The 22,489-nt window shown below is 37.6% G+C and overlaps 1 protein-coding gene across 2 annotated transcripts in view; it reads left to right on the forward strand.

The window, feature by feature from the left end:
- NUP155 (nucleoporin 155) overlaps positions 1-22,178 on the forward strand; it is a 38,377-nt gene extending 16,199 nt beyond the window's left edge. Inside the window, exons 16-35 of one of the 2 annotated variants that reach the window (XM_087741070.1) lie at positions 391-479; positions 2,677-2,739; positions 2,842-2,992; positions 3,862-3,928; positions 4,818-4,936; positions 5,141-5,244; positions 7,095-7,228; positions 12,022-12,213; positions 12,855-12,993; positions 13,651-13,786; positions 14,215-14,368; positions 14,641-14,745; positions 14,865-15,019; positions 15,523-15,652; positions 15,921-16,034; positions 16,517-16,637; positions 17,635-17,745; positions 19,080-19,216; positions 19,980-20,080; positions 21,356-22,178. In XM_087741070.1, the coding sequence (XP_087597196.1) occupies positions 391-479; positions 2,677-2,739; positions 2,842-2,992; positions 3,862-3,928; positions 4,818-4,936; positions 5,141-5,244; positions 7,095-7,228; positions 12,022-12,213; positions 12,855-12,993; positions 13,651-13,786; positions 14,215-14,368; positions 14,641-14,745; positions 14,865-15,019; positions 15,523-15,652; positions 15,921-16,034; positions 16,517-16,637; positions 17,635-17,745; positions 19,080-19,216; positions 19,980-20,080; positions 21,356-21,494 (2,461 nt within the window). In that variant the 3' untranslated portion in view covers positions 21,495-22,178. The remainder of the gene's footprint in view (positions 1-390; positions 480-2,676; positions 2,740-2,841; positions 2,993-3,861; positions 3,929-4,817; positions 4,937-5,140; positions 5,245-7,094; positions 7,229-12,021; positions 12,214-12,854; positions 12,994-13,650; positions 13,787-14,214; positions 14,369-14,640; positions 14,746-14,864; positions 15,020-15,522; positions 15,653-15,920; positions 16,035-16,516; positions 16,638-17,634; positions 17,746-19,079; positions 19,217-19,979; positions 20,081-21,355) is intronic. The other variant, XM_087741071.1, reaches the window with a different exon arrangement.
- Positions 22,179-22,489: the final 311 nt, after the last annotated feature.

Here is a 22,489-nt window from a genome sequence, read left to right on the forward strand (position 1 = left end):
TTTCCTGTAGAGGCAAACCTTAAAAAGATAGTAAAACATAAGCCTGATTTTGAGAATTGGTAAATTTCTCTTTAAAGCCTGATCAGATCATATCATATATCACCACAGAACTTAAAAGATCCACACAAAAAATACTTAGCTGTTCATCTAACTTATCTTTGCAATTGCATCTGTTAATGCTTTTCACATAACATGTATTCAGTGAGTTCTCTTTTCTTCTGCCAGAAGTATCATACAGTCACAAATATTTCTGAAAAGTTATGCTCGTTTTTTTTTTTATTCCTCATTTTAAATGAACCCCCAAGATTGCTGTTAATTCTCAAATACATTAAAATTAAATGGACTGTGTATGAAGTGTGAGGAATTTTTGGTTTTGCATGTAAACTTTAGGTATGGTGGAGAAGCACAAATGAGATTTCCGTCAGCTCTGCCTCCTCCAAGCAGCGTTGGACCTATGTTGGGTTCTCCTGTTCCTGCTGGTAAGTAGCAAGCATTTCATGGTTTTGGATAGGTTGTTTTTTCCTTAAATATGTTGTATTTTATCTTCTCACAGGTACGTGTCTTCTTTTTGTCTGAAGTAGTCCTTGATTTTCCACTCACTGGCTAATGAATTACAGAGTTTTTTTCCATTTCTCTTGAGTGATTTTTGGGTTTAGTGAGAGGGTGATGTGATCTCAAACTATGTCTGAATGTTGCATATAGTTTGTTAAGATTATGTGAAGAAGGTACACATTTTTTGCTGCCAGAGGCACTTCAGCAGCCAGAGAACAATTCATCGATACTATAGTTCAAATTTTACAAAAATCAATTGGTTGTTGTGTGGCTATAGCAGAGTATCTTCTTACAGTGTCATTGTCATACCTCTGCAGATATGAGAAGAGAAGAAAAGAATAATTTTGATCAAGAAATGGGCTAGTCATTTAGAGTGATTTTTCCCTGTAAAAGCTCTAGCTTCAACATTTGGTTTCTGCTTAGGTCGTCAGTGCCACCTACAAATGAGAATAGTGCCTATTCTTTCTCCTCAGAACTTGATGCTTGGAGTGAAGACCTTTCTGTATTATTCATGTTTAGGTTGTTTTTGTTTTTTTTTAAATCAGGAACTTGTTAATTTCCAAGACAGTTGACCCTCTTTTCCAGAATTCTTAAGTAGTATTAAAACACTAAAAAGAGTGGCTATTTTTAATGCATCAGTGGCATTACTTTCCAAGCCTGATGGTGTGGAACAATAGTAATGTGGGCAGGAGCTGAGGCAAGGCATAAGAATGTAAAACTAGATCTGAGTTAGAGAGGACAGCAGCTATGTGGAGAACAGGTGCTAGGAGCAGACTGAGAATGAAAGTAAGGTGTGGGGGAAATGACAGGAAGCTCTCTGATCAATAAGGGAATTCCTTTTAGAAGTAAATGTATTTTTCCCAAGTCTAAATGTTTGGATGTTTTTATCATTTGCTGTCATCTAAGTCTCTTTGAAACCTACTATCAAAGCACGTGTTTCCATTTTCTTTCAGTGACAGGTCCAAGTGGAAGATGGCACTATTCTTCTGCCACTACTTACTCTGTTTGCTCAAAGGGTAGAGAACTGTCATGTGAAATTAAGATTCTGATATTGTGGATGTCTCATGTGGTGGGTCAGACAGTGCTGACACAAAAATTGATTAAAACACCTTGAAATTTTGCATGTGAAACTACATTACAATAATGTTAGCATTAAAAGGCCAGGCACCTCTAACTTAGTTCCCTCTTTTTCTCACCAATGGAAGCCTAGTCATGCATTCACATGCTGCTTTTCTGCAAGTTTGTGCTTTGCTTGGCACACAAGGAGAATGTGCTCTGAGAACACACTGGCACTGTTTAGTGAAGGAGTTTGATATCCTTTGCACTGTTGTGTGTTGCCAAGTTGAGAGAACTGTAGTGAGTAAGGCAAGAAGGACTAATTCTTTGATAAAAGCCAGATTTTCAGAGTGCCAGTTTTCTTGCCCTTTCCATGATACGTCATCCAACATGCTGATGGTACATGGACATTTTTGTAGATGACCACACGTGTTCCTCATGTTTTGGAGTCTTAAGTTAGGTATTCAGACATAATTTGCAGAAGGGTTGAGTATTCACAGCTGAATCTGAGGCCAAGGACAGTCTCAAATTCAATGTTGCAAGTTAAGTGTTGATGTGGTGTTTGTCCAACTGCCCTATGTAAAAATTAAGAGTAATAATACCAGTTTCTTTCAGTTGAGTGCTTTGAAGGTAAAATTGATATTCTTTGAAAAGATCTAAACGTCTGAAAATGAGTGCTTTGAGAACAGGTGCCCATATCAGGAGTGGGCAGAGTCAGAAGGTGAAGAACAAGAAAAAGTGTGTGGGCAGTATTATATTCAATGCAGGGAACAGATAGTTTGCAATAAATAACATGAATGCTGGAAAAAAAATACTTAATAACTGCTCTTGAAAGAAGTTAATCCATTTGGTTCACTTATGGAGTGTTGGGTTGATAAAAAATGAGTGCAGTTTGGTATTTAACTATAAATAGAAGCTGTTGAAATGGTTCTAACTTTAAAGCATTTGATTTAACAACTTTGCTTGTTTTGCACAGGGATTTTGTGGGTTCTATTTTGTTTTGTTTTGTTTTGTTTTTTAATTTGTCTGTTTGTGACAAACTTAACCTTTATTTCTTTTCCCTTTTAGGTTCCCCCTTGACTGTTGATACTCCATATCCTAATCTTAGCTTTTTGACAACACCTGGGTCCGGTAACGCCTTCTTTTCCTTTGCTGGAGAAATGGAGAAATTTTTTTCAACTAGGCTTTTTTATTTGCATTCAAATGAGTAATATTTACCTACTTTTACCTTAGGTTTACAACCTCCTAGTATGTCAACTCCCGCATTTCCTTCTGGGAATTCCATGTCTCACCCTGGTACATCCATTAGTGGAATGATGGGTCCCGAGATAGTATTTTCTGGAAGACACAACGGCATCTGCATATACTTTGCTCGGATTATAGGGTGAGATGTTTGTGTAAAAAGAGATTCTGTCACTCAATTTGTTTCATAGTTTTTCTTTTGCCTAATGCTTGTAAGTGGTGAATTCTATCTTAATAGCATTTACATTTGAAATTAGTAAAGTGCATTTTTATGTTGTGTTTATGGAGTACCCATTGATATAATATGTTCTCTTTACAGCTCTATTAATAATAATACATTCAGTGAATGGCTAGGACAGGAAAGTTGCTTAGACATTGACCCTACAATCAAGTGTATATGCACAATTCTGAAAACTCTTGGTTTTATTTTTCAAACCTATGAGCTGTATGTTTCAAACTCCTACTAAAGAATGAAACAGAAATGCAGAAGGACTTACAGGATCAAAGTTCTGGCTTGAAGTCTTTTCTGTTAAGAAGCTTTAAACAGAATGCTCAAATCAAAGCAATGACGCAAGGCTAAAGAGGAGTCTGTTCCTTGGATGTTGGGTCCTGTGTTACTAAACACCCCAAGCAAGAATAGAGCTCTTCATAAGTTGGTCATCTCTCTGTGTGCTGGTTGGGAAAGAAATTTTTGTGATGACACTTCTTTGCCTATGCTGTATTTCAAGAGAATAATATTGCCCTATATTTAAAGTATTTGAGAGCGTCAAACTCCATTTGATTAAAGTTTTAAAATCTGAAATTTTATTAATTATCTATATCTGTACCATTCAGAAATGTATAATGGTAACTTTTATTGAATGTTTAATTTTCATCCAAATTAAATCCTTATTTTAGACCTTGAAGTAAAAAGCATTACCATTTCTTTCTTAAGAACTCATACACAGAAGACTTGCAAAAATACTTGCTTAAGTTACTTGGCTTTTAACACAGTACTGTTTTGTGTTGCAGAAATATTTGGGATGGCAGTATAGTTGTGGAGAGAGTTTTCAAAAGTGGCAATCGAGAAGTTGTTGCAGTATGTAAAAGATTATTTTGTATTTTTAAAAGTTCCTTATAGTATATGTCTTAAGACCTGTTATACTTCTGTTCCCAATTATAAACTGATATGGAAAAAACCCATTGTTATCATTTGAATATTTTCTAAGGTGCTGCGCCCTTAACTGAGGAGTAATTGTAGGTTTTAAATCTTTTTTAAGCTACTATTTTGAATATTACTTTTTAAGAAACCTAACTGTAATTTGATCCCTGTTGTTGATTGGCAATGGCCAGTTTAGTGATTGCAGTTCCTTCATTTACGCATACCCGCTCCAGACACAGCCTAAAAATAAAATGCTTTAGTGGGTTAGGATAAACATGGCAGTTATGTAAGGACATAAAAAAATTTCCAGCATCTTCCTGACTAACATCTTGGTGTTTCACTTTTTGTCCATGATCAAAATAACAAAATCTTTTCTGACTGTGGATGTTAATAGAATCCTGAATTGAGTAATTCCAGCAATGCAAATTAACTGCTACATGAGCTTTCCTCCTCCAATTATAAGGTAACTGGGAGACTCTGGAAGACCTTGGCAGTTATGCTGTGTCTTAGCAGTGCTCAATCATTGTTTTCATTCAGAGCTGGAAATAGTAAAACACAGCTGATGTAGTTATCAAAGGGGCAAAGAAAGTAGCATCTTCAATACTGTCTATCTTCAGAGGACTACTGCCTCTTCATGTATATGCCCCCTCCTCAGTGATTGTACTATAATAATGTTGTGTTCTAGTGATAACATTACTGTTATGCTATTTATTTGTTGTACCCTCTTTGCATTTGTCTTTTTAGTGGCCTTAGCTTAAAATTGTAAATTTTTGGAAAAAAGTTTGGAAACTAAGCTTTCTGTAAAGAAGTCTGCTTTCTTTTGCAGGTAGAAAGCAGTGTTCCATCCCATGTGCTGGAATGTGTACTACAAGAACTAAAAGGTTTACAAGAATTTCTGGATAGAAATTCACAGTTTGCTACAGTAGGAGCCCTTGGAAACCCAAGGTATTATTCGTTCTGTTAAATTTACTAGCGGTACTTCATGTCCAGCTCTTGAAAAACTATACCATGTGTATCTGTGTTGAGTTGAAGTGTATGTATGGTCTCCAGCGCCAACTGTTCAGATGCTAAAAAGCAGTTGTTAGATTTCATCTTTAAAAGATTCAGTATTTGTAATCGTATTAGCATCTCTTTATTTTGGAATTGCAGTTTCAGCACACCAGCCAATCTGCAACAGAGGCTCCTGGGTTTCATGCGGCCTGATGGTGGAAGTTCTCAGCAGGTCCAGCAAGAACTCCAGAGGAAATATCATGGTATGTAATTATTTTTTAATAGGAAGTTTCAGGGAATAGTGCATTTGGATGTTCCTTTTCTCACTTTTCTTGTTTGTTAAAACCTCTGAATAAAAATGCCCTTTTTCCATACAAATTTGACATTAATCAATATGCCATACTCAGTAATAAGTTCTTCAGAAGAAGCACTGTAGTTTGAAAACTAACTTTGCTAGCACCTTGCTTTTGCTTCCCTACCTTATCATGCTGTTCCATCAGGAGCAGTGCTTCTGCAGTGACATTGGTGTAAAAAAGTTATTACATACAACTGTACTAGAGATGAAGTATATACCCAGAATGAAAACTCAAATCTAGATAGAGAAACATTCCCGCCTTTAGGTTGACTGTGGCAAGAGGCTTCATTTGTTACATGCTGCAGATGTTACCTTTCAGTTTGATATTGAAAGCTTTGATATTGCAAGTAATTAAAGCAGTCCACAAAGGAGAGTATCTCTCTGTGAACAGAATCTGTGTTTCAGCATGGTAACATAGTGGTCTTGAGCCACTGCAAAACACAAGTTGTATATCTCAATTCATTAAGCTAAAAGAAAAGTGCTTGAACTTTAAAGCACTCTTAAACTTCTCTCTCTCATACAAAGAATTCAATTTCAATATTTTCCCCATTCAGACAATCTTGAAATATGAAACTGGAGGTTTCTTTGCACACTTACCTGTCTCCTTTTTGTTATTCTTAATGTTTTCCATATTTCGTAAGATTGTTTCATCTCCTCATTACAATACGTAGTAGCTGCACGCCCATTTATGTTTTCAGGATAGCAATTGTTAAGCAATTTGTTTATGGGAGAAGTGGGTATGTTGTCCTATTAAAAAGAAATACTGTAATGCTAGTTGCCAAGGTTCCAGTCACTGAAATGTCTACAAAACTTTGTTTAGAAATAAGAGGCCTGTCACACAGCCCATTTGAACTCATGTCCTCCTATAGCGTAGCTTTTACCCAGCACTTGCAGGCAAGTTGGGAAGTGTTTCTGCTGTGTATACAGAACTGAAGATGGTTGTGGTCCATGTGGGTATAATCCTGGGGTTTAGTTTCTACTTCTTTTTCTGTACTGCTCACTTTCAATAGTGCGAAAGTAAATTCTTTTAAAAAGTCATTATGTAGAATTTGGCAGGCATTTAATAATTTTGTTTTTCATTTTTATGCATTCCAAAGCCCAGAAATCCTTTTGGATTGCTAAATGATACAGTGTAATTATTGCTGCCTTGTTTCTGAACTGTAAGCACTCAAAAGTAAAGACATAAATTGTTGCAGTTATGTCCCGCACGTGTAATAAGTATGTCCATATTCTTTCAGTGAATATAATACATCTTATCAGATTTAAATGTTACTAGTTTTCGGAGTAGTTGTTGTTCTTTTCAAGATAGTGTAGACAGTGTTGACCAAAGTTGTAATTGTAATTGTTCTTTTTAAAAACAAATACAGGTAATCAAACAAAAAGGGAATATGTATGTTTTTATTTCTTTTATGTTAATCATAAACACATTTATAACAACTATTGATGAAAAAAAAACAAGCAAAAATTGAAGACTGATATGTAAATCCCGTGCACTCACACAAAGCCATACTTCTTTTTCAGAAATTACTCTTCCTATGTTGCATGGTTTGAAATAAATGTTAACAGCTGGTATTTGTTTGGGGGAAATGCTAACATGGCACTTTCCTCCAAAGAGAGCTAGACAGCATTAATCAAGAATGGAAGAGAAAAAAAACCTCAGAAATTTGAGGAGATTTTTATTATAAAACGTCAAAAATTTACATGCTAATTTGAAACATGTAAAACAGTTACTTATTGACAATCTCTTTGCTTTTTCAGCTGAGGCACAGCTAACTGAGAAGACCTCACTTCAAGGCATCCAGCAGCTTGTTCGCAAAACCTGCCAGGCATTGGCTTTATGGAAGTTGCTGTGTGAGCACCAATTCAGTGTTGTTGTAGGTGAGCTTCAGAAGGTACGATCTGAATCATATGATCTTAATTTGTTTGTATTTAACATCTGAATTTCTTTTGCTACCTAAATATTCCCAAAGGAGTATTACTTTAATTCATTAAGAAACATATGGATTTTAAACCACATATGGATTTTTATTCAGGTTGCAAGTGTTTATTTTTAAGAGACTGACATGTAGTATTGACCTCATCACCCAATTTTAGCAAATATCAAGTATCATTAACAACAGATTTTATTTCACTTTTATTGACTGTTAATAATGAGTCTGGCTTTATAAATTACTGTGTTTTCACCTTAAGCACGTTCTGCAAAAAGTGCTGAAAAGAATAGGGCAATGTTGTCCAGCCAAGAGGAACTCCTCTTTGCCTTAGTGTTGGTAAAGGTTTAACAGTGGAGAGCAATAGGGTTGTAGTGTCTAAAACCCTTGCACTTCTCTGTAAGTAGGGGTCCAGAAGGTATCATAGAACAGCTGAGGTAGGAAGGGACCTCTGGAGATTATCTGGCCCCTCTGCTCAAAGCAGGGTCAACTAGAGGAGGTTGCCCAGGACCGTGTCCAGTAAGGTTTTTAGTATCTCCAAAGACGTAGACTCCACAGCCTCCCTTGGGCAACCCATTCCAGTGTTCAACGAGCTTTAGAGTAAAAAAAATTTTTACTCTGTTCAGGTGTAATTTCCTTTGCTTCAGCTTTTGGCCATTGTGTCGTGTCCTGTCACTGGATACCACTGAGAAAAGTCTGGGTCTGCCTTCTTTACACCTTTCCATAAATATTAGTAAGATCCCACACACTGTCCCCAAGCCTTCTCTTCTCCAGGATAAACAATCCCTGTTCTTTCAGCCTGTCCTTGTTTGTAAAAAAGGAAACTTACAGGACTATGAGTGCTACTAGGTGTACCCTTTGCTAATGTTGAATTTGTATACAGCCCTTGAAGAAGCTATTAATTTGAATACTAGGCATTCTGTCCTAGCACTTAATAGGAAAACAGATTATTTGAGAAGTTGTATTCAGTGTCGATAAAAAGAACAATTTATAAACTTCATAAATGTACAGAAGCTGGAGCTGTTAACACTGTTCATAGAGTCATAGAATCGTTAAGGTTGGAAAAGACCCTTAAGATCATCAAGTCCAACCGTTAACCTGGCACGGCCAAGTCTACCACTAAACCATGTCCTCAAGCACCATGTCTACCCATCTTTTAAGTACCTCCAGGATGGAGACTCAACCACTTCCCTGGGCAGCCTGGTCCAGTGCCTGACTACCCTTTCGGTGAAGAAATTTTTCCTAATATCCAATCTAAATCTCCCCTGGTGCAGCTTGAGGCCGTTTCCTCTTGTCCTATCACTTGTTACTTGGGAGAAGAGACCAACCCCCACCTCGCTACAACCTCCTGTCAGGTAGTTGTACAGAGCAATAAGGTCTCCCCTCAGCCTCCTCTTCTCCAGACTAAACAACCCCAGCTCCCTCAGCCGCTCCTCATAAGACTTGTGCTCTAGACCCTTCACCAGCTTCGTTGCCCTTCTCTGGACACCCTCCAGCACCTCCATGTCCTTCTTGTAGTGAGGGGCCCAAAACTGAACACAGTATGCGAGGTGCGGCCTCATCAGTGCCGAGTACAGGGGCACGATCACCTCCCTGGCCTTGCTGGCCACACTATTCTTGATACAGGCCAGGATGCCATTGGCCTTCTTGGCCACCTGAGCACACTGCTGGCTCATGTTCAGGTGGCTGTCAGCCATCGATCCAGCCTGTCCAGGTCCCTCTGTAGGGCCTTCCGTCCCTCCAGCAGATCGACACTCCCACCCAGCTTGGTGTCATCTGCAAACGTACTGAGGGTGCACTCAATCCCTTCGTCCAGATCATTGATAAAGATATTAAACAGAACTGGCCCCAATACTGAGGACCAGGGAATACCACTTGTGACCGGCCGCCAACTGGATTTGACTCCATTCACCACCACTCTCTGGGCTCAGCCGTCCACCCAGTTTTTAACTCAGTGTAGAGTGCACTTAATTAAGCCGTGAGCAGCCAGCTTCTCCAGGAGGATGCTGTGGGAGACTGTGTCAAAGGCCTTACTAAAGTCCAAGTAGACAACATCCACAGCCTTCCCCTCATCCACTAAGCAGGTCACCTTGTCATAGAAGGAGACCAGATTAGTGAAGCAGGACCTGCCTTTCATAAACCCATGCTGGCTGAGCCTGATCCCCTGGTTGTCCCGCACTTGCTGCATAATGGCACTCAAGATGATCTGCTCCATGACCTTCCTTGGCACCGAGGTCAGGCTGACAGGCCTGCAGTTCCCCAGATCCTCCTTCCGACCCTTTTTGTAGATGGGTGTCACATTTGCTAACTTTGAGTCATCTAGGACCTCCCTGGTTGACCAGGACTGCTGATAAATGATGGAGAGTGGCTTGGCCAGCTCCTGTGCCAGCTTCCTCAGTATCCTCAGGTGGATCCCGTCTGGCCCCGTAGACTAGTGAGCATCCAGGTGGAGGAGCAGGTCGGTGACTGCCACCTCTTTGACAACTGGGGCTTCATTCTGCATCCTATCTCCAGCTCCCAGCTCAGGGGCCTGAAAACCCCGAGGATGACCAGTCTGATTATTAAAGACTGAGGCAAAGAAGGCATTAAGTACCTCAGCCTTCTCCTCATCCTTCGTGGCAAGGTTACTTTCTGCATCCAACAAAGGAGGGAGATTCTCCCTGGCCCTCCTTTTGTCACTGACATATTTATAAAAACTTTTTTTGTTATCTTTAATGGCGGTGGCCAGTTAAAGTTCTAGCTGTGCCTTCACCTTTCTAATCTTCTCCCTGCATAACCTTACAACATCCTTGTAGTCCTCCTGAGTCACCTGCCCCTTCTTCCAAAGGCGGTAGGCTCTCCTTTTTTTCCTGAGTTCTAGCTAAAGCTCTCTGTCCAGCCAGGCCGGTCTTCTCCCCTGCCTGCTCGACTTGCGGCACATGGGGACGGCCTGCTCCTGCACCTTTGAGATTTCCTTCTTGAATAACATCCAGCCTTCCTGGACTCCTTTGCCCTTCAGGACTGCCTCCCAAGGGACTCTCTCAACCAGACTCCTAAACAATCCAAAGTCTGCCCTTCTAAAGTTCAGGGTAGTGGTTTTGCTGACCACCTTCCTTACTTCTCCAAGAATCGAAAACTCTATCATTTCATGGTCACTGAGCCCAAGACAGCCTCCAACCACCACATCGCCCACCAGGCCCTCTCTGTTTGTGAACAGCAGGTCCAGCGGGGCACCTCCCCTGGTTGCTTCCCTCACCAGCTGCGTCAGGCAGTTATCTTCCATGCACTCTAGGAACCTCTGAGAGTGCTTTCTCTCTGCTGTGTTGTATTTCCAGCAGACATCTGGTAAGTTGAAGTCTGCCACAAGAACAAGGGCTAGAGATTGTGAGACTTCAGCCAACCGCTTGTAGAATGCTTCATCTGTTTCTTCATCTTGGTTGGGTGGTCTATAACAGACTTGCACCAGGATATCTGCCTTGTTGGCCTTCACCCCGATCTTTACCCATAAGCACTCAACCTTATCATTACCTTCGTTGAGCTCTAGACAATCAAAACACTCTCTAACATATAGAACTACCCCACCGCCTCTCCTTCCTTGCCTGTCCCTTCTGAAGAGCTTGTAGCCATCCATTGCAGCACTCCAGCTGTGTGAGTCATCCCACCATGTTGCCATGATGGCGACTATGTCATAGTTTTCCTGCCATGCAATGGCTTCCAGCTCCTCCTGCTTATTGCCCATGCTACATGCATTGGTGTAAATGCACTTCAGTTGGGCTATTGATCTTGTCTCCAACACAGGCATGCCACCCCTAGGCTCATCCCTAGCAAGCCTGGTTTTATGCCCTTCCCCCTTTGAATCTAGTTTAGAGCTCTCTCAATGAGGCCTGCTAACTCCTGAGCCAGAATCCTTTTCTCCCTTTGTGACCGGTGAACCCCTTCTGTCTCCAGCAGGCCTGGTGCCATGTAAACTGCCCCACGATTGAAAAACCCAGAATTCCACCACTGGCACCAGCCTCTGAGCCACATGTTAATGAGATGGGTAATGAGATGTTGCTTTGGGGAGTTAGCACGATTTCTAACACAGGCAGATTTTCTCTTGTGTTGCACAAGGAGTTAACTAATTGTTTAACAAATAGGACCTTTTCCTCTGTCTTCAGTAGTTTTAGAGTTTTTGTAATAGTATTTTCATGCTGTTAGTGATCATCCATGGACACTACTGGCAACTCTATGTGAGCAAATATTCCTAATAATTAAAAAAAAAAAAATAACCTTCAATGTAATTTAATATTAAAAAAGCGTAAAGAGTACAGACCTCAGACTTTTTAAATTCCTTCTTTTTATGCATCTGTCATTTTTTTCATCTATGAGAGTACTTGGATGGTTCCCATTATTAAAAACTCTGACATACTCATATAAAATAGGGTGTGCATTCTGACAGTGCCCTGTGAAGTAAGGGGAACTGCTAACTCCATTCTTAGTCGCGGAGATCTGAAACAAAACTGACACATAGTGAAGATGGCAGAGGAGGTCTGTTGAGAGGAGTTCTCACTGTCCTTTGGCATCCAAGGGTCTAGTGCATTCATTGATATTCATTTATTATTTCTATGTTGCTATATAATGTGTATTTTAAATAATGTATTTCTATCCTGTGCACTTCAGTCATTGGAGTTTTGTATGTTTTTATTTACTGGAAACAGTTACTTTTGCTGCTGTAACATTATGACGTTTCTAAACAGAATAAAGTAAACTTTGGTAAACTGATGAAATTACGTTTTCAGGAACTTCAAGAACATCTGAAGATTACTGCTTTCAAAGACTTGGTAATTAGAGACAGAGAGTTGACTGGAGCACTCATTGCTTCTCTCATAAACTGTTACATCAGAGATAATGCTGCTGTGGATGGCATCATTGCCCATTTGCAAGATATCTGTCCTCTTCTTTATAGCACTGATGATGCTGTGTGTTCCAAGGTAAGCACGCTTCCAGATTTTACAGCACCAAAACACAACTTCAGAACATGTTCAAATGAGAGAAGTTGGGCAGCTTGTAAATCATTATGCTCAACGAATTTCAGGAGTACAAGAACTAATGAAGGCAGGTTGTTTGCATATTTGTGTCTTGTAGTTGATTAATGCTGAAAATTATGCGAGCTCTGGTTTGAAGCATTTGCAGTTATTTGTAGTGTTCATAGGGTCTCTACCTCCAATGTGATGTCTAATAAAACTGCCTTCTTGATGTTGATAAAAGGTGTTCTTATTCCAGTCTTTCCTCAGCGTGGACTCTTGTTTTCTGTCTGTTGCCTAGTTTCATGGAATTTGTGGAAGGATAATTGTGATTAAGAACTTCACTCTTTGAGGCTTTTCAAATAAATTTGAAAAAAGTAACTGGTGAGGGGAGAATTTAAGTCTTAAGCCCTTGTCTCTACTGCTGTTGTACACTTTTTCTGCTGGAAACTTAGTGTTAAGTGACAAGAGAGTGCTTTTGAGAGGATGATGTTTCTACTGTTTCAGCTTTGAAGTCTGGAATAACTCATTAACTTAAAACAATATCCACGATCTGTTCATGATGTGTTCATGTGAATAATTTCCATTTTCCCATCGTTTTTCTTTAGGCAAATGAACTGCTTCAGCGGTCTCGACAGGCTCAAAGCAAACTGGAAAAAGAGAAGATGCTAAGGGAGTCACTGAAAGAGTACCAGAAGATCAGCAATCAAGTAGACCTTGCTAATGTTTGTGCACAATATAGGCAAGGTAAGAGGCAATCAGTGATAATGTTCTGGTAAATAGTTTCTGTAGTATCCTTTTGTGCCATCTTTTTTGTTTGTTTTGTTTACTTTCAACTCATTTTATAGTGTTTTACCATAAACAGTTTCTTAATGACTGTTACAATTAATATAGGTCAACCTGTTCTTGTTTAAAGCCTTTCTATATTTCATCAACCAATCAAAAAATCCACTTCTGTATAAAAATATTCCCATCCACTTATTTCACATTGCAGCGTCCATTTGTTCCATATATGTGGTAAAAATGTTTTTAGGAAAATTGTTGGGCTGTATGTAAGGAGAGGGTAAATGACTGTACTTTTGCAGGTAAGGTTTTATACCAAATATGCTGTTTGAAATATGGTTCTGAATCTTGTTTCGTGCAGTAGAAGTTAGTACATAATTTAAATGTATCTACAACTGTTGTAACAGTCACGATTTCAGCCTCTGTACAAATATGTAACTTCAGATTTGCATATAATCCCGCAGGTTAGGTACAGGCATAACGCTTTTATGATACAGACCAGAGTGAATAAGGTGTATTTTTTCTTGCTTGCTAAAGTGAGAAGTGTTTGATGTCACTTACTATTTTGTCATAGATTTAATACAATAATGAATGGTGATATTTGTTGATTTTTTTTTCTAGTGCGTTTCTATGAGGGAGTAGTAGAACTCTCTCTTACAGCTGCTGAGAAGAAAGATCCCCAAGGTCTTGGCCTTCATTTCTATAAAAATGGGGAACCAGAAGAGGATGTTGTTGGACTCCAGGCTTTTCAAGAGAGGCAAGTTTTCAGAATACCTTATTACCATTATATGGGATGCTTTATTTCAAGTGATTGGAGAAATAACTCTTTTGGGACAGGTATGCAGGGTAATGACAAACAAGCATTTTATAAGGGACACAATATAGATGATTTTGCCCAGCATGCTCTCCTTGATTCTCATTAACATGGCACCAGCTTAATGTGGAACAGAGGGTAAACTAATAGATGCAGAGAACATTGTGATCTGAACATTACAGAAATACTTGTTAGAAAGATGATTGACAACAAACTAGATTGTACAACTAGGTGACAGTAGTCTGTGACCTTTTTTAAATTTTAGTAATTGTGTTTACAAAGGCATACGGTAACAACATTTGAGAAGAGTATTTCACAGGTAGTTGCAATGAAAATTGTGAGGCTTTTATTTTCTCTTGCTCTGTTTACAGATTGAACAGCTACAAGTGTATCACTGACACCCTTCAAGAGTTAGTGAATCAAAGTAAAGCTGCTCCTCAGTCTCCCAGTGTACCCAAAAAGCCAGGTCCTCCAGTGCTGTCATCTGACCCCAACATGCTAAGCAATGAAGAAGCAGGGCATCATGTAAGAAACTCACAAAAAAATCATGACTGCACTCCAGAAAATAGTGTGATTTGAAGGGGTGCAGAATTTATTATTTTTAAAAAATTATGGAATAGTTTAGCAAAGTAGATAAAAGTCAAGATTTGTCATAAATGGGCTTCTTTATATACAGAGTTTTCACAGAAATGATGACACGCAAATAATGTGAACCTAGGTATTGTCGCATGCATATTCAGTGCTTGATGTAGTGTAACCACTTCTGGATTAACAGCTTTGGCCTTTTCTTCCCTTAGTTTGAACAAATGCTAAAGCTGGCTCAGCGTTCAACAGATGAACTCTTCAGTATTGCACTTTACAACTGGTTGATACAAGTTGACTTGGCAGACAAACTGTTACAGGTGATCTCATCCCTCTACAATGAAATAATTTGAACTGGAAGAGTGAATTGTAATAATGCTGATGCTTTAAAAAAGAGGAGAGACCAAGAAAATCAATGTTATCTTTATGACTTTTGCAGGTTACTGCTCCCTTTTTGGAACCCTACCTTGTGCGGATGACCAAGATTGACCAAAACAAAGTCCGTTATATGGATCTACTGTGGAGATACTTTGAAAAGAACAGAAATTTTAGTAATGCAGCCAGAGTCTTGGCTAAGTTGGCTGACCTGCATAGGTATGGGTTATGTGTGATCTATTGCATATATTGAGGTAATTGGGGAAAAACCAAACAAACTAAAATCAAAACCTTATGTGTATTTTAAGAAAAGGCCAAGGACAAGAAAAGGCCAATGCCCAAGGATGTTTGCTAAAAAAATTTTAAATGAATGGAATATATTAGCTTTTAATCCAGGCTGTTATTGGAAAGAAATTATATGTTTATTTTATGTATTATACATTAGCTTGCAATGTATTTCCTGTTGTAAGTACCATCTATTAAGTGGTCATTTCTTACACAGAATTTTATAATGTGATAGTGTAACTGTGGAGCAGTGGATTGAGAAGTACACTAGAACTGAGCCTCCAACAAAGATGGGGTTACATGATTGGGTAATGTCCTGCATGATTTAATAAAATCAGGGCAAGTCACATACTAATTCCCAGAGTCTAGTTAGAATATAACTCACCCTCAAATAATTATATTAAATACCAATTTTATTTTGAATATTTGTTTTGCAGCACAGAAATTTCTCTTCAGCAGCGTCTTGAATACATTGCACGTGCCATTTTGAGTGCCAAAAGTTCCACTGCCATATCCTCTATAGCTGCAGATGGTGAATTCCTACATGAACTAGAAGAGAAAATGGAAGTAAGAAAAAATATTAACCTAAGCTACACTGTAAATGCATTATTTCACTTTGTCTCATTGGCACATGACATTTTTATTACCAATTCTGTAGAAACAGTTTTCTGTGCTTTCTTCCCAAAGTTATGCAAAGTTACGCAGTTGATACGAGACTCCAAGGTGTAAGATGGTAACATTTCTACATTTAAATAAGTTAAAGTTAATTACTGGTGTATGAGGCTTTGATTAAATAAATCCAATCTTGAAATATTTTATTTTCTTTTTAAACAAGGTTGCAAGGATCCAGCTTCAAATACAAGAAACGTTACAACGGCAGTATTCCCATCATTCTTCAGTGCAAGACGCAATCTCCCAGCTTGATGCTGAGCTGATGGATATAACCAAGGTGATTAAAATTTCTCTGTATTAAAAGTCAATTTATCACATTTGTGGGGGAAAAAAATGTTTTGCAAAGAATGATTCTATGCTGACTAGGAAATGTAATAGAGAGAGAGTTTGGCATTCCTTGTCTCAGAATGTCTGTTACTCTAGACTGTCTTTTTCTGTACTTTGATACTCCTTCAATTGTTAGTACTTTAATTTCTTCTATGGGTTTCTGTCCTTTATTAAGTCTCTTAGATTTCTTCATTTATTGGGAAAGTTGTTAGAAAATAAATGGTATTAATTATAACTTCATATAAAATTGGGGATTGTATTTAAGAAGTGAAACTAAATGTAGTAAAAAAAAATCATTTAGTGTTTGACAACAGTTACTTAAGTTGCACCCTTACTAGTCTGATGTCTACCACACAAAATAAAGAAAAGCTGATTTTAAAACTTTGCTTTTTATCCTACTTGAAATGTAAAGCCTGGTAATTTTTCTTTCAGCTGTATGGAGAATTTGCTGACCCTTTTAAGCTCTCGGAGTGCAAGCTTGCAATTATACATTGTGCGGGTCATTCTGATCCTATCTTGGTGCAAACTCTCTGGCAAGAAATCATTGAGAAAGGTGGGTCTTAATGGACTAGGAGTGGTACAAGCTAGAACTACAGGAAAATGGTACAATTAAATCTTTTAAGGCTGACTATGTGCTGCTACTGATGTGCTGTCCAAGTAAGATGCACCCTTTCTGGACTATTCTGTAATATATTTGGTAAGCGTAGTTAACTAGTAATTCATTAATGTTATTACCTTTTGGCTTGTGTGCCTGAAGGACAGAAAAGTAATATTTTTACATAGATGTTGGAGCATATTGTATGTATGGCTTGAATAATCACATTCCCGATAACGTTTAAGAAGGTGTTTCATCCGTTCTTGTTCCTAGATGCCATTATATATGGCCTTCAGAATACCTGTGAAACTTTGTCTGAAAGTTTCACTATTAGGAAATTACAATAAAAATGTTAAATTTATTGTGACAAAGATTAAAGAATCTTCAGGGAGTTCAGCCTTTTTGTCATGTTGACAGAAGTGGCAGTGTATGGGTTTTGTCTATTTATAGAGAAGCAGAGTAGTGGGCACAGCTCTGCAAGCCTAGCCACTCCACTGGGATAATCTGCCTCGCCCTTTACCAGGAGTTGGTCATTCACTCTCTTTTCCTGTTTTTTTGGGGGGGTTTGGGGGGTTTTTTGGGGTTTTTTGGGTTTTTTTCTTGAATTTTGTGTTGCCATCGTGCAAACAACACTGACAGTGATTTGAGGGAAAAGCTACGTGGTAGTGGGTTTTTTGTGGGTTTGTTGTTGTTGGGTTTGGTGGTCGGGTTTGGGGGCGGTTTTTAGTTTGTGGTTTTTTTAAGTAGGTCTGTATGGAACTTCAAGGAAACATAATAATCTGTGAATATATATGCTTACACACAAGAAAAAATTGTCTTTTTAGTTCCACGTGCTGATTTTCCACTAACAATAGCATTAAGATTTTGATGTGTTAGTAGTACCTCAGTGTCGTTGTGTATAAATGTGGAAAGTTTTTTCTGAAGTTCTCTTCAAATTATTTCTTTTCACTTTCAGAGTTGAGCGATAGTGTGTCTCTGAGCCCCACTGACAGAATGCAAGCTCTCAGTCTGAAGATGGTATTGCTTGGGAAGATATATGCTGGCACACCTCGTTACTTCCCTTTAGGCAAGTTGTTTAGCCTGCGTAGTGAACAAACATACACATTTCGTGAATGGGTCTCAGCTTTCATTTTAGCCTCTTAAAAAAAACGTTTTAACCTAAGAAATGTCTCTTCCTTTTTTTTTATCTAAAAGGAAAGAATTTTGATAATTTTGTGATACATAATTATGTACTTGTGATACATAATTACTGTAGTTATTTGTGAACTTTTTCACTGTAGCTGAAGCAACGAATTATTTCAACTGTTAGTAGTGATGGAGTTGATCTTGAGGGTAGCTGGGTAGTACTTTTCGGTTTTGTCCAGGAAATTAGGAACAAAAGCATTGTGATACTTGCTCATTATTACAGTGACTTTGCCAAGGGATTGAGGAGAGGGAGGTTAGACAAAAAGTAGAAATAGAATTCCTAATTTTGTAAACACAGTATAGTTGTATGATTATAAAACCATTACAGTTTTTACAGGTGCAGTTTTTCCTAGAATTTATCCAGGGGTTTAACCAGAATTTACAGTTTTTCACCCTGAATGGGGAGTGAATGAAGCTTAGAAGGCAGCAACAGTTATTTTTGGATGGCTGTGAAAGAAATCTACTACTACTACTTTAGAAAGTAGTAAAGTTTGTTTGTATTGAAGTACAAAGTAAAAATGTGTATTTATACATATATATAAAAGGTGTATTTATACATATAACAAGATCTTAGGCAACAACATTTATCTGCTGTCTTGAAGTATCTACTGTTATCGGCAGGGGCAGGTTTTAGAAACAATTCAGGAGATTTCTGGATCCTTTTTGGCACTTCTTTCTGCTGTTGAGATGCTCACATGTTTTGACAACTTGGTGTTATATAAAAGCCTGGAAAATATATTGTTCAGCACTAAATGTTCTTTTACTGTACTAAAGTATTGTAGAAGAACATTCAGTGCCGAACAATACATTGTTAATTGTTACTGACACTTAAACATGATAAAAGATGCAGTAGTGTTGCTGGCTATTCTAGCAAATGAAATGATAGTATGTTCTTCTGTCCTGGAACAAAAGTTAATGAACTTTTCTTAACAGCATATTTCCATGGCAGAACTGTAATAAAGTACTTAGTATGAGTAATCCCTGTCATGCATTAATGACAGCTTAATACCATCTTTGGAGGTAGTTACATTTTGCATATCCTTCCCTCAGTGCAGACTGGGGGGGAACTGTTAATGTGTACTTCACAGAAGAAAGGTACCAATTGTGTGGAAGACAGAAAATTAAGCTTGGAGTAAATCACTTTCAAATGCCTTTCTTTGCTAGACTCCCGTTAACAAGTTGGAATCTAAACATGCCGTTATTTTTGTCCTCCAGATTTTTTAGTGCAGTTTCTAGAGCAACAGGTCTGCACTTTGAACTGGGATGTAGGTTTTGTAACATACACCATGCAAGAAATTGGAGTGCCATTGCCAAGGCTGCTTGAAGTATATGACCAGTTGTTTAAAGCACGGGTAAGGAAAATAGCCACAAAATAAAAATCTTGTTTGCAACTACTATCAAGGTCTGTCTTTAGCGGGAAACATAAAATAATGTAAGGTATAATATATCAAAATATCAACTTCATAGCTTTTGTTCTCTTTTTTTACTCAAAGGCTCTTAATGCTGCCTTTTTTCCTCCCTGTTGTTTTTATACACTTCAACCCTGAAGTATGAGGAAAATTGTTAATCCTTTTACTTCACCAAAAGCTGGTTTAGGATTAAATAGGATTAGAATTGTTATGTTGCAGAAGGAACAGCATATCTTGAATATATTAATTTTATTTGTTTCTATTAAGGATTAAAATTTGGTATATTACTGCATCTTGTCTAATCTATTGATGCAATAGGGATAAAGAATAAGAAGTCATATTTTTAACTTCTGGTTTGCAGAACAGGCTTAAACAGAATTAAAACAAAGAGAATTGACTTGCTTCTTTTTACTCAGATTCCTTACAGTGTAAAGAATTCAGAACTTCCTAAAATCTCTTACTTTACAGACTGTTAGGTAAGGGAAAACTGAGTTAAATTCATGTCTATTTTAGTACTCAAAAGTCAAAATAGTACTTCAATATAGACTTGATATAGATTAAGATAGAATTCCCGTTTCTCTTACATTTTTGTTACAATGAATAAATAATTACCACAGCTGACAATTTGTGTGTACACACACACACACTTTTTATTTTTCTTGTCTCCTTAATATTTGTCTCCTTAATATTTTCGAATTTTTTTTAGGACCCATATTGGAATAGGATGAAAAAGCCTTTACACCTTTTAGAGTGTATTCATGTATTATTATCAGGATATGTACATGATCCAAACAGAGTACTTTTGAGGTAAGAAAGGCAACTATATCCTAATAAATAATGAAAGATATAAAATATCCTAAAGCATTGCACTTCAGCAATCCCCAAAGCTCCTCTTCTTTTCTTTTGGGTGAATTTAGTATTTCTTTCCTAGCAGTGATTACTGAAACTCCACATTCAAAGCCAGTTGGTAGAAACCTGTAGGGTCCTCCCTATAAACGAATTCAATAAAGATAATTTTCTCCACTTCACTGAAGATCCATAAGGAACCGAGAGGATTATTTTGTAAATTTTGGAAACATACTTTAAAGAGTAGTGCAGACAAATTTGAGGGAATCTGGGAAAAGTGGGGAAAAATGAGAACTGGGCATTTTGTGAATGAAATGGTGAACTGTTTAATGAAGAAGTGCTAGAAGCACTGAGCTCTTGTATTCTGGAAAAGAGAAGACTAAGCATGGGGTTAGATCTTCCCAAATTGTTTTTAAGAGGTTGGTGATGAATCACTCTCCAAGACTAAAATTCAGTTTAGTCTGCAACAGGAGAGAATTTAGGATTAATATTAGAAAAAGTTTCTAGTTAAAACAATAGCTACGTACTTGAACAAGTTGTCTGCATATTATGGAATCTCTAGCTTTAGCAACTTTTGTGAATAGACTATACAAACTTCAGTCAGAACTATTTTGTCTCAGAAATAGTGAGCATAACTAGGCAAAGTCTTGAAAACTCTTCTAACCATAAATTTTTCTGATTCTTTTGAAAATATACATGTAAATATCCCCTGTTCTTGCACAGAGTTTATATCTATCTTTTCTCACTTTCTTGGTCTTTCATGGCTAGCTGATATAAATACTCATTAAAATAAATACTCAACTTATTAGAACGTTAGTGAATGTTGTCTAATTTTAATACCTACTCATTGATACCTAAATGTGACTTGATAATAATTTTAGATATTTAAATTGCTATCTGAATTAATAACTTAAACATTGATTGTATTCATATCTAAAGTAATATCTAAATATTAAAGTAAATATTTCATGTTGCTGTTAACTATCATGTTGTATTGTTTATATTTAATATCAGGTAAATAGTAATGATTTATTTTCCCATTATGCCTTAGTCACAAGCATTAGATTTCAAAAATCAGTTTTTCTAATAAATAGTTAAATACTTAAAAGTAGCAGACAGATGTCTGGCTGATATGTTATTCCATTAAAACTCAAAGAATGCTCACTTTCTATTTCAGATTAATTCTAACATACAGAACAAACAGGAGCTCATTATTATTGTATGTTTTCTTTGCAGGCGAAGATTCACAAATGTTTGTTTGGATGCTGTTAGTTGCTACCTGGTTGAACTTCAGTCTATGAGCCTGACGCTAATGGTGCAGACTACTATTGGGAATTTTAAATCACTACAGGCTAAATTAGAACGGCTTCACTGATTGACTAATACAATAACAGAATCATTAGCTCAGATAAAATGAACTATGATATAAAAGTTCAGATGTCTGCACTGAATCTCTGGAAGAACAAATCCTCAGAAAGAAATTCTGAGAAAGTTGTATCTCCTGCTGCAGTTACCAATTGTGTGGCCTGTATTCGTGCTATTCTAAAGGTATCTACAAATTGTAGAATGTAAATGTGACAAATGGAGTTTCTTTTCCTACTACCAAATTTTTTAACAATAGAAAGCTTTTTTTTATACTGTTGAAATAAAATACATTGTGTGATCTTTCCCTTGAGAATTAAAAAATATTTGGAAAATATTTTTGTTTTTCTTTACTTAACATAAAGTAATGGATGACAGTAGGATGTAAAATCTACTTGATAACTGTTTTACAAGTATCAAAACAAGAAATGATAACTGCAGAAGGCAAGATGATGATAAAAGCACATGTAGATTAGTCAGGTTGTAAATGTGGTCATATCAGGGAGTAGTGATGCAATTATAACTCTCTGCATGAGTTTTTTGGCAGATCTTTCAATAACAAAGATAATCATTATTTCATAACTGTCACTTTAAACACAGCCTGCCTCTGTAAATAGAATGTATGGGATGAAATTGCAGAAACGAGCAATTTAATTTGTATTGCAAGTGAAAGAACAGTATTAGAAACCCATCAAATCATTTTCCCTCTTCCATTTTAATAAATGTTGTATCTGTTAAAAATCAAATAAAGAAGTCAAGAAGTGACTTCTGTCTACTTTTTGTAGTGAGGGGCCCAAAACCCAACACAGTATGCGAGGTGCGGCCTCACCAGTGCCGAGTACAGGGGCACTCGCACCTCCCTGGTCCTGCTGGCCACACTATTCTTGATACAAGCCAGGATGCCATTGGCCTTCTTGGCCACCTGAGCACACTGCTGGCTCATGTTCAGGCGGCTGTCAACCAACACCCCTAGGTCCTTTTCTGCCAGGCAGCTCTCCAGCCACTCCT

This window comes from Nipponia nippon, unplaced genomic scaffold, assembly GCF_047370975.1.
Source record: "Nipponia nippon isolate SJK-2023a ecotype South Korea unplaced genomic scaffold, ASM4737097v1 scaffold_71, whole genome shotgun sequence".
Taxonomy (NCBI): Eukaryota; Metazoa; Chordata; class Aves; order Pelecaniformes; family Threskiornithidae; genus Nipponia; species Nipponia nippon.